This window comes from Prionailurus viverrinus, chromosome B3 (assembly GCF_022837055.1).
Source record: "Prionailurus viverrinus isolate Anna chromosome B3, UM_Priviv_1.0, whole genome shotgun sequence".
Lineage (NCBI taxonomy): Eukaryota > Metazoa > Chordata > Mammalia > Carnivora > Felidae > Prionailurus > Prionailurus viverrinus.
The window spans coordinates 112997870-113010758 of record NC_062566.1 but is presented as its reverse complement, the minus strand read 5'-3'; the positions used below and the strand labels follow the sequence as shown (position 1 = coordinate 113010758).

The following is a 12889-nucleotide window of genomic DNA, read 5'->3' as shown; positions in this document are numbered from 1 at the left end:
GTTCAAGAGCAAAAAGCATTTGCTTGAAACATCCTGATTTACCTGACTTTTTAAAATTTTGCTTGGGTTAACTTTTTAAGGAAAACGTGAAAGAAAACAAAGAGGCTATGAAACAGTAAACAGGTAAGGAAACGTGGATGTCTTTATTCTAGATTATGAAAGCCCTGGCATGTGAGAACTGACAGTACTTTTGAGATCACCCAGCCTAGCTCACCGCTCACTTCAAACGGCAGAGCTCGACTTAAAACAGAAGCAACTCACGCGTGGCCAAAATGAGCTAGTGGTGTGGCCACAATCAATGCCCAGACACCCTGGTCTAGTTACATACTCTTTGTGTGACACTTGACTTCTCTACACACAAGGAGAAGAAGGGCAGGCAATCCAGCTCTACAGTTACTTGGTTCAAAATTCTGTTGGTTCCAAGAGACCTTCCGCCATTTCCCAGGTACAGCCTGGTGAAAAGATACCTCCTTATTCCCCTCAAATCCACCCTACATCTTAGCAGTCACCAAATCCTGTTGATTCTACCTCCTAAACATCTCTCAAACATACCACTCATCTACATCACCACTGCCATGATATGGCCACCAGTTTTCCCTCACCTGGATTCCTGTAAACTCACGAAACCATTCGACCTACTAATTTTACCATTTCGCTTACACCCTCTCTGCATAAGTGCATTCTCCACATTGACCATATGACTTCCCCGCTTCAAACTTTTTTGCGGTGAATTTCCTTATGAAGAAAAACAAGGTCTCAGTGGTTTTCCTCTGCTTTGGGGTTAATACCTGTGTGAGTCAGAGCTTTATCAGGAAACAGATGGCACACATAGGACAATTCAAGAAAGGTTTATTTCAAAAAGGACCAAGTATCAAGAAGTGGCAGAGTACAGGAGAACCATAAGGAAACACTCGGAACCTCTGAGTTGTGCAAAACCCCTCACCTAGCAGTGGACCCACTGACCTGCTCCTTCCTAACAGAAGGCATATAGGAAGTCATGTGCAAGGCTGGGTTATAAAAGAGTGAGACTCCCACTACCAACCCCCTTTCTTACTCTTCTTCCTTGCTCACTCTGTCAAAACGAGCTTCCATGTTGTGAGCTGTCCCGTGGAGAAACACATGCAGCAAGAAACTGACAGTGGAGGAACGGAGGAATGGAGGCCATCGCCCCACAGCACTCAAGGAACTGAACCCACCCAGCAACCACAGGAGTGAGCTTGAAGTGAGCCTCGCCCCAGGTGAGCCTTCAGATGAAACTGCAATCCCAACCAATGTCTTGACTGTCGTCTTTTGAGAGACACTGACCCAGAGGACCCACCTTAGATTAATGACCCATGGAAACTGTGACATAATAAACAACATGGTAAAGCCAATTAACCCCATTACATTTTGGGGTAATTGGTTATACAGCAATGGAAGACTATACAAACTGGAGCTACCCAAATGCCCAAAAAGATGAGGAAAGGAAAAGGGTATCAGGACCCAGGGGAGAACAGCCTGCCCTGGGAGGAACAACGACCTTCAGTAAAGCGACACAGGTAGTGCAAAACTCTAGAGGGAGCCAGGGGAAGAAATATCTGGCTTTGCTCTTCTTCCTTCCTTTCGTCTCTCCCCAGGCTTCTACTGAGCCAATCTGATTCAAAGCCAGAGATTCCAGGATCCCTGCAGATGTAGTCTACCTCCTGGGGCAGAGAGCAGTATGGAGGGGGTAGAACATGGGCATGCAGGCACAAAAGGAAGATTCCCGCATGATGTCCTAAATCTTCGGCATGATGTATAAGGCCCTTTGTGATCCAGTCCTAATCTCCCCAGCTAGCTTTATTTCTCAGCCCCCATCACATAAACCCCGCTCCAAGAGAACAGCCACTTGAAGTTCCCAGAACTCAGTTTATAACATCACAACTCTGTCCCTTTCCATGTGGTAGTCCTTATGCCTCCTACGCTTTTTCTCCCCTTCTCTGCCAGGTTAATTCCTATTCATCTTTCATGAATTAAGGCAGGTGCCAAATCCCCTGGGCTGTCTTCTATGACATCATCATCCTCTCTCTCTCTTTTTTGTTTTACTGTTTATTTTTGAAAGAGAGAGACAGAGCGTGAGCAGGGGAGGGGCAGAGAGAGGGAGACAGAACCTGAAGCAGGCTCCAGGCTCTGAGCAGTCAGCACAGAGCCTAAGGCAGGGCTCAAACTCACGAACCGTGAGATCATGACCTGAGCCAAAGTCAGATGCTTGACCAACTGAGCCACCCAGGCGCCCCCATCCTCTCTCTTGATAGGGATCTCATGACCCTTCGACCTCCTTCATCATTCCTCGGCTCACCTCTACCGATGGCCTCTTGCGATTGTCTAGTTACCCGTCTCTGCTCCATTAGCCCACGGGTTTTTTTCAGGGCACAGACCTTATCTTGCATTCCTAGCACCCAACGGTGTCTGGCACACAAATGATACTCGATACATATTTGCTGATTAGATGGTTTCTAGTCCTTACTGTGCCTTGGTCACCAGAATCTGTAGGTTCCCTGACTCTCGGCTGCGCTGGCCACCACGACTGCCTTCTGTGAATTCCAAAACAGTGTCCTATTCCCGGCGTGCTCATCAGGCTTGCCTCTTCCAAGCTAAATGTTTTCCCCTTCTTGCTGCATCCCACTGCCTGTGTAACTAAAATAGGACCACGTTGACTTTTTGGACATGTGCCTAAAGCAGCTTCTGCCCAGGGCTTCCAGGGTCCTAGAACATTAGGGGAAGTGACCTTGGAGTATCAGGTCAACACAAAGGCAAGACCCAAATTCCAGCAGAAAAGGAGTAAATCAGTAGAAACTAACAAGTGAAGGAAGCCAGCAATGACAGACAAGCACACTGGCGTTTTCCTCTTTCTCTAAAACTTCTAATTCATCCCTAACGCTATATATTACTGACAATATCCAGTGCTGCTGACACTGTTCCTGCTGTCTGTCTAACATACAATCAATACTGCCAAATGATAATTATACAAATGTCTTAAATGTTACTAGCAAGCCAAAGAAACAAGTCACCACCAAGAAGATACTTTTAACTGTTGAATGTTAAATCATTGCAACTAGAATTTTTCTTCTGATGCCTAACGACATTAGGTTTTATCCCCGTCCAATTTCAGTCACATAGGACTGTTTGAAATATTTCTAGAAAAGTTCTAAAGACCCTTACACGTGTCTACGGTCTCACAACATTGTTTTGTTGTGAATTAGAGCAGAGAAGTGAATTAATCTATGATTAAAAACTTACAGAATGAACCTTTTAAATCATTGCAGAAAAGTATGTTTACGATATTTAGTCCAATCCCCTCAGTTTACAGAAGAGGAAACGAAGCCAAAGTAAATATTTTATTTATTATGTTGGTGGGTTGGTAGGCACACGGGGTTCATTTTATCATGCTTCTTTCTACTTTATGTGGACACTGAACGTATTCTTTTTGTGTAAGGAGGATTTTGTGGTTGGGAAGGAAGGAGGAAAAAAAGTAGAGAAGAGGAAGTCAAAATGAGAAACAGAGCTGGGAAAATGAAGTTCCCCATCCAGAGAACCAAAGCAGTACGTGTCGGAGCTAGGGCCGGATAACCAGAGCTCTCTGCTCCCTGTTTGGCATCTTCCATCACACCATCCCATCTCCTGACCCAAGTCTGGGTCAAGTTAAGCCACAATTTTCTCCGTCCAACTACAATCTAATTGCTCAGAGTTCTACCAAATCAAATCACCAGTCCAGTTGGAAATTTCTCAAGAGACATTATTAACACCACTCAGAGAACCAAACAAAATCAGAAAGCAACCTACTTGTACTCAAAAGAATTCTGGGTTTATTTATTTATTTATTTTTTTTTTCAACGTTGATTTATTTTTGGGACAGAGAGAGACAGAGCATGAACGGGCGAGGGGCAGAGAGAGAGGGAGACACAGAAACGGAAACAGGCTCCAGGCTCTGAGCCATCAGCCCAGAGCCTGACGCGGGGCTCGAACTCACGGACGGCGAGATCGTGACCTGGCTGAAGTCGGACGCTTAACCGACTGCGCCACCCAGGCGCCCCAAAATTCTGGGTTTAGAAAAGAAAGTAAACATTTTCGAAAATCTTTAACCAAGAAGCAAGAGCGCCAGCAAGTAGAATGAAGCTTTCGCATTACAAATGTTCAAAGTCAACCCAAGTCAAATCTCTCAGACTAAGCATGAAAAGCAAAGATCCGCCGCACGGTACTTTCACTTATTTAACTTATCCAGTGTCTGCTGAACCCCAACAATGTGGCAATGGTAGTTGATAACATGGTGGTGGAAGGGACGCCGAAGGGGGCAGTTAGGCCACCTGGACCCAATCACTGGGAGACTGCTGAGTAACTTCATGCAAGTTACGCACCTTCTCCATACTTTACTTTGCTCCTCTGAAGGGGTTACTAAAATCCCTTACATGTAACTCCATGACAGAAGCCTGGTTCTTCTACATCTGAGAGATCTATAAATAATTATAAAATCAAAAACCCACTTCAAAACATTAACTTTCCCATTACGGTGCTACGTGTACTCTACCTGGACATTGTAAAACATACTGAATAAGTGCTTCGAGCCCAGATTCTCCTGAGAAAGAGTTTAAAACTCAGGTTCCCAAGACCCAGCTCAGACATATGAAACAAAAATGCCTTGGGGAGGGAGGGATGGAGGATCTCTTGAGGATCAATATTGTTATAAAACACACCTAAATGATCTGACATCCAGCCAGGTTCAAATACCATCCCTACGTTGGGCAATTCAATGACCCAGGATCTTTTGGATCCAAGAATATTAAAAAAAGGTGAACAGGGTCTGGGTGCCTTAATGAATAATTAAGGTTTTCTTTTAAATAGATTTTTAATGTGACCAATACATTTTTCATATACACCTCCAATCCAAAATGTGAATGTGAAGGATGGAAAAACTAAATGAGAAAGTCTGTTCAACTCAATAAATAAATCATGCCTTGGGAAAGTACAACTTCTCAGAGTTAATGACACAGAAAACATGAAAAGAAAGTGAAGAGTATTCTGAAGGTGTAGGCCTGAGAAACCCACCCATCATTACTGATATGTCAGAAGGTTACCACCCTAAATGGCATGTAAAAGTCACAACAACGTTGTGGACATAATCATCCCACTTACAACTCGGAAGTTCACCCAAAAGCTCCATTTCTCTAGATCTGGCTTTTTAAATGTCAGCATGTGAATCAACACAACACAATGCAAGCAAAAACGTCACACTAAAAACATCTGACATGAGTAAGAAACAACCAGAGAAAGACAACAAAAAGGAAGGTACTATTTGCATAATTTTTGATGTAAATTTTTGTCGTGGACCTCTAAGAAAAGGCTTGGTTTTAGAGCTTACAACTTGAAAAAAAAAAACACTATAAAAGACGACTTCCATAGTACGTATATGTCTTAAATTGACCTTGGTTGCAAGGTTTAATCTTTACTGACACCTTGAGGATAGTGTCCTACAATATTGGTTGTATTGGTTGTAGCCAACGGCTGGTCTATAGCACTGCGAGTAGAGAACTAGGTAAATATCCCATGACTGAAACGTAACCATGGCTTAAATTAGTCAAATTAACTAGGTTTAAATGATTCCAGGTCCTAGACCCATACTAAGCAATGCCTTCTTTCTTCCTAATAGATTGAACAGACGTAATATCCCTTTTATAGCAATTAACTGTTATGACAAATAACATGAACACATAAATATCCCACATGCAAATTTGTCAAAAGGAAGCAAGATATGTTTCCAGTATAGAAACCAAGAGGCTAGTCGTCATATCTTTGAAGAACTATGGTAATTGACAGCTTTGTATCTAAATTAAACCAAGAGTCCCCTGCTACCACCTAAAAAGTAAAAATCAAGTTTGCACAAACCTGTAGGAAGTTTTCCTTTCAACATAATCCCAAATATTCTAGTAGAAAGGTGTTTGCATTGCATGACCTTTACATTTCTTACCAACCTTTAATAACCCATTAGTTTACAATCTCCTGAATAATACAAAAATATCTGTATTGTTTTCCTGTGTCTTAAAAAGGCAACTCACTGTATGAGCATACTTAAGTCAACGTATTAATAGTACCAATATTTAAACATCTTATAATTTATCTCCTTTCTCCAAATGACACTGTTTTTATAACACCCTAAAGAAAAAAAAAAGATTTCATTAAGTTCCTCATTTACTTTATCTAAATGAATCTTCACAATAACCCCATGAGGTACTGTCCTTCCCCTCCCCCCCCCCCGTTTTATTTTTCTTTTTAAAAATGAAGAAACTGAGGCTCACAGAATTAATAACTAACTCAAGGTCACATCACTAGGAAGTGGTAGCATCGCAATAATTTTAACCTAGGTCTGATTCCAAAGCTCAGGTTCCTATGATCTTGGCTTAGGGTTTCCCTGGCGTGGGATGGGTTAAGACGGTAATGAGGAATACACATCTTTGTATTATTCTGTATGCCTCACCAATTTGTTAGCCGTGTGAATCTCTTTTTTCTTTATTACACTTTAATAGGCTTCTCTGTTAGAGATGGGTTATCTAAGCATTCTCTTACAAAGCAAAGGATGAAGGAATTTGATACTCAAAGCGAGATTAGTTTTGAGTTCTATTTTTATAAGGAAAGAGAAAAATTCACCACATTGATCATCCAGGAATATCTAGTTCAACCTTGCCCATATGATTAGCAGAGATCAAACACACAGTCTTGCAGAAGACACAGAACCCAGCAGACAACTCAAATATTTAGTGAAGTGAATGAACATCAACCAATTTTCCTTATTAATAACGTAATCTAGTTAGATCAAATTTTCCCACACATGCAAGCATTAAACGTGTAGTAATGAGCAGTTATTCCCTCAAATTCAACATGTGCACGAATAAAACTTATGTGCCATATCTCCTTCCTTGAAAACATCCTTCCAAATGTCCCTATTTGAATTAATAGCATCAGTGTCTTGCCAGTGTAACCCAAAGCGGCTATGTAACAGCCACCTTTGATTCTCTATTCCCTCCTAATTCTACATCCATTCAGTTTCCAAGACATTTTTAATTTAGACTCTTTAATTCCTTTGCTCAGTCCCACTCAATTCTGAGGGGCATTTCCCCTGCTAGATTAGTATCCTCCTTCTTTCTCACAGATACAGAAATACCACCACCACCCCCTCCCCCATTAAGCCTCCAGTCTACCTTCACTACAATGCGTCTGGCACAGTGGGGCAAGACTCATAATCCCAAAGGGAAATGTTGATTTTGCAACTCCCGGCACAAAAGTTTTTCATGACTAAATTGTCTGTGATTCAACATTCCAAAATCTGGCTCCATCCAAACTGTCTTCCCAAAATCTGACCTCCATTACTCCATGTAACTCACCTATGCCCAAGCTCACTAGTTCTGGTTGCTGTTCACTTTCTCCAGCCCTTTGCCTTTGCTTAATGCATCTCGCCACCGGAATGTTGTTCTTTCCACTTTCCACATAAAGCAGTCCTACCCATCCTTTAAAATGTGAATTCAAAGACCACTCCACCAGTCCACACCTGGCCTCTGAGCCTGGAAGTAATCACTCCCTCCTCTGATTTCATATAATACCGTATTTGCACTTCTCTTTTGGAAATTAACACTTAGACTATTACAGACTCTGCATTTGTGTACATCTCTTGTCTTCACCAACCACAGACATCTAATTCATGCATACCTCTGTATCTCCCACGGCATCTAGACCAGATCTTATACATACTATGGGTTCAAAAACAATCAGTTGATAAATGTTACACAAAGGCCTTGACACTGAAGGAGAATACGTCTCCATCTGCACTGCTTAGGCAATCTCTGCGTTTAAAGAAAACCAAAGCGGGGGAGCCTGGCTGGCTCAGTCTGTAGAGCATGCGACCCTTTATCTCAGGGTTGTACGTGCAAGCCCCACGTTGGGTGGAGAGATTACTTAAAAACAAAATCTTTAAAGAAAATCAAATCGTATTTTTCAAGTGTTCAATATCAAGTATGACAAAACCTAACTTCTTTGAGTTTTAGAATTGGAAAATCAGAGGACATGAGAAGAAAATGATACTCATTTATCAGTTTAAGCAGAAAACATTTGTCAAGCTGTCAACCATCAGTCAACCCTGCACGGAACACAAACACATACACAAGCAGCACCCCCAGCGTTCAATAAGAGGCCTTACTTTGCGGTAGACTATCATGTTTGGAGAACTGTCCTCTGGGTCAGCAATCCCCACTGCTCTTTGATCCCCAGATCCCTGAGCCATCCCGGATGTCTTCACTCACACTGCAAAAATAAATGAATAGACCGTTAAGACATGAAAAAATTATACAAAGAAAGTCCTGCCATGCAAGGAAGCATCTTTTGGCAGGTGATATGAAAATAAAACATGATAAATTTCTCATTTTTCCACATTAATTTAAGCAGTATCTTAAAAAAATATCTAGGGGATAACTGGGGTCTTGATCCACATACATTCTCCTAATCCCAAAGCAACATGTTCTTTATTTTCAGCCCAGAATCATGTACCCTAGAGGTGAGCTTATGCCGTCTTAAATAATCTCCTGAGGACAGATGAAGCCAATCATTGTGATGTTGATTTAGTCTCACCAAAGCTCACTTCTTGATTAATTCTATGCACTCAAATCTGAATATTTTACTAGGGAAATGCAGATCAAAACCACAAGGAAAGACCACTTCATACCCACTAGGACGGTCGGTCATACTAAAAGAGAAAAACCTCAAATAACAAGGGTGGCAAAGGATGTGGGGAAATCTGAACACTTGTACCTTGTTGATAGGAATGTAAAATGGTTCAGTTGCTATGAAAAAAGTTTGGTGGTTCCTCAAAAGTTAAACATAGAATTACCATGTAACTTGAAAATTCAACTATACCCCCAAAGAACTGAAAACAAGTATTCCAACAAATATTTGAACATAAATGTTCCCAGTAGCACTATTCACAATAGCCAAAAAATGGAAACAGCTCAGTGTCCATCCATCGGTGGATAAACCAAATATCGTCTCTCCCTACAATGGAATAAAGTTCATCCGTAAAAAGTTATAAAGTGCTGATACATGCTACAACACAGATTGGTCTTGAAAACATTATGCTTAGTGAAAGAAGCCAAACACAAAGGTCACTGCAATGGACTGGACGTTTATGTTCCAACAAAATCCGTATGTTGAAATCCTAACCGCTGGCTTGATGGTATTAGGAGGTAGGGCCTTTGGGAGCTGACTAGTGCCCTTATAAAAAAGACGCCCAGAGAGCTCCCTCCCACCATATAAGGACACGGCAAGAATAAAGTCATCCATGAACCAGGAAACAGACTCTCACCACACACCAAATCTTTTGAAGCCTTGATCTCCAGAACTGTGAGAAATAAATTTCTGTTGTTTATAAGCCAGCCAATCTAGGATATTCTGTCATAGCAGCCTGAACAGACGAAGGCAGTCACACATCGTAGGATTCCATTTATGTTAAATGTCTAGAATAGGTAAATCTATCGAGACAGGAAGCAGACAGGTAGTTTCCAACAGCTGGGCAGAGGATGGAATGGGGCCACTGCTTAATGGACTTGGGATCCCCTCTGAGATAACGAAGCATTTTGGAACTAGATAAAGGCGATGGATGCAGACCATTGTGAATGTATTAAATGCTACTGAAATGTACGCTTCGAAGTCGTTAATTTTAGGTTGTGTGAATTTTACCTCAATTAAGTAGAATGAATATTTTTTAATTTGACCTTTTTAAAAAGCCTCAAAAGATAACAGTGACAACATATGGAATTTTTGGGTAAAGAAGTTCAGTTCTTGGTATCACACTATATTTGCTGTGTGACTTTGCACAAGTTAAATAACCTATTGGGTTCTCTTTGTTAACTTCCTTTTAAAACAAAATGTTGAATGCCTGCTGTGTACCCAGAACCACACCAAGGCATCTCTCTCTACACTGCTCTCATCAGTAAAATGTGAATTCTACTGAGTATTCACAGGTAAGGGTCTAATAAACTGAGTGTAAAGGTATCATATAAAGCCATAAAAGTCCTATACAAATGTTATCTCTAAGCTAAGAGCCTGCCTGGGTTATTTGCACAAAATCCATAGGCTTTTCATCAAAGAAACTTTTACAAATACCACACTTGACAGAAAAGGCCATTTCAATTTAAAATAAAAGCTCAGGAAATATTTTATTATAAAATAAGTTGGTACCAAAGGTCATTCCATAAAAACAAATTTGGGCAGAAGATGGGGAAGAGATAGGAATTTGTCATTTGTGCTAAGAATTTAAATGCCCAAAGTATACCGTTTGAATGTTGCGTGCTTTCTTTGTCATTTGTGAATTAAGACGCATTTTAAAAGTTAGATTACATGAAGAGATAAAGAACGTGCTCTTACCTCTATGTCCTGTAATATCAGGGTTTCTGTGAATATAGTGTTACATGGAAAAGCTAATTATTAATTCCAATCAGTGGCTTTTAAAGTTAAATGAATAACACGCTGTTTTATTTTTAATGAACAGCTACTTATTTGCCTACTCCTTTGCCTCAATACGGAATACGACAGAGCATGAAAAACAAAAACTGAGTCCATTTATGTATGCTCATTTATCTATGCAACAGAGGCATTTTGGGTCTCTGGCTTTATTTTTAAATGAACACTTGACTTTAATGACCATATTATCTCCCACCATAATAATCACCATATTATCTCCCTTGTTGTTATAACAACAAGGTTGGGAATGACCTAAAAATCCTGTTAGCCCTGCCTTCGCCTCTTCCTGGCCAATTCCCCCAACACACACACACACGCACACGCACGCACAGAAACATTTCTAGTGTTATAATAGGCTGATGGTCCAGGACTAGGACTTTAGACTACCAAGTGCAGGCAGACAAGTCTCCCTATTAGGAATTTCAGTGAATCTAGTATATAGTAGAAAAACTTCTATTTTTGGTTCCTCTGGCAGCTCAATGTCATTCAACTTTTCTGTGTCTAGAAAGAATCATTGCTAAAATAATGATATAACCACTTTCAAGCCCATGCGTCAACAGATGTTAGACAAATGGGATGCAAAACCTACACAGGTAAGGATGTTCTAATTACATTCATTGACTAGGAAGGTAGGGCTCGTGACATTAAAGGGCTAGATTCTCATTCATTACAATATATGAAATATTTATTAGTTTCTTAAGTTTACTTATTTATTTTTTGAGAGAGAGAATGAGACAGCATGAGCAGGGGAGGGGCAGAGAGAGAGGAAGGGAGAGAATCCCAAGCAGGCTCCACACTGTCAGCACAGAGCCCGACATGGGGCTAGAACCCACAAAACATGAGATCATCACCTGAGCTGAAATCAAGCAGACACTTAACCAACTGAGCCACCTAAGCACCCCTAAAATATTTATTTTTAAATGAAATATGATAGAAATGAAATAGGAATAGTTTAAATTTCATGGTAGTGAAAACCAAAAACTTCATCTTATTTATGCTACATGTATATGTGCACACAGTAAACAATTCAGGGCCTTTTATTTTAATATTTAAAGAATGTGAATGTTTTTCAGTACAAAACTACATTTCACAAAACTACAAAACTACACAAAACTACATTTCAGTAGAAAGAAACACAAAACTACATTTCAGTAGAAAGGAAACACATGAATGATATTCTTTTCCTAAAATGGCTTACAGCTAACCAAGGGAGAAGCTAAAAACGTGTTCAGGGCTTGATTTTTGAAAACTCCGAGAAGAGACAGACAGGTAGCACAGTGGTTACAAGCTGGAGTCTGTTATCAGACAGATCCACATCCAAAATTAGTTTGCACCACTTCCAAGCTGCGTGATCTGGAACAAGTTACTTCACCTCCCTGTGCCTGTGTTTCCTTATCTGTCACTATAGTCCCAGCATAGCGGAAAGCCTTCTGAACTGGGTGGCCTGAGTCTCCTACCTTGTGTGCAATTGACTAGCTGTCAGAACCAGGTCAAGTCACAACTTCCCCGGACCCCAAGTGGACAATAGCTGTAAAACCCCACATCTCCAGTGTTCCTTCCAGCTCTGCCCTGGAACCTCAAAACTTTCCTTCAAATGCTCATCAGAATGTTCCATACCACCTCTCTTTATCCTAGCCCATGTCCTCCATTTATGGCATCACTCATGCTGAGCTTGTCAAGGAATCACCAAACTGCTGGAGTGAAGCATCCTCTCCCAGACTCAGCATCCCCAACCTTGAAGCGATTTCTGTAATACCACCACCCACCACCAGGGGCAGTGGGACTCAACATTTCTTCTTGGAGCAACCCCCCCTGAGCATCCACTCAGAAGGTGGGCTGGAGATATGAAGATATGGTAGGCCCTGGAGATATAAAGATAAATCAGACACAGATGATCTCATTAAAGTGTTGAGAGTCCAGGAAGAGTGACAGACATGTCCACAGAAACAGGATGTCATAATGTGTGGGTATTTGGTTATGCCGGTGCAGGGCAGAAGCTGGCAGCTGAGATGACAGCGAAGGATGAAGAGGAGTCTGGGGGAAGCAGAAGAGGCCATTCCATCCTAGGGGCCAACACAGGCATCAAGCATGGCCACGTGAAGCCCCAGAAGCTGTAGGCACCCAAAAGAAAAAAAAAAAAACCATGAGGACTGATCTGATCTCAAGGAGATTAAATGGGACAAACGTGGAGTGAGAAATAACAGGGCTTTGCACCTCTCTTTGTTTACTTGTTTATCAGGAATCTCCTCTACTAAAGCCAGTTCTGCTTGGGCAGAGTCTTTGTTGGTGGGGTTCATCCTGCACCTAGAACAAGGTGTGGCACAACTTGTAGGTACTCAGATATTTTTGAATGAATGATGGAATTGATAAGATT

The 12889-nt window shown here is 41.2% G+C and overlaps 1 protein-coding gene across 12 annotated transcripts in view; it reads right to left on the bottom strand.

Moving 5' to 3' along the window:
• Positions 1–12889, bottom strand: part of RGS6 (regulator of G protein signaling 6) — a 629079-nt gene that overhangs the window by 566334 nt on the left and 49856 nt on the right. For all 12 annotated transcript variants that reach the window (XM_047862117.1, XM_047862126.1, XM_047862124.1 and 9 more), the window contains one exon: positions 8201–8304. In XM_047862117.1, the coding sequence (XP_047718073.1) occupies positions 8201–8284 (84 nt within the window). In that variant the 5' untranslated portion in view covers positions 8285–8304. The remainder of the gene's footprint in view (positions 1–8200; positions 8305–12889) is intronic.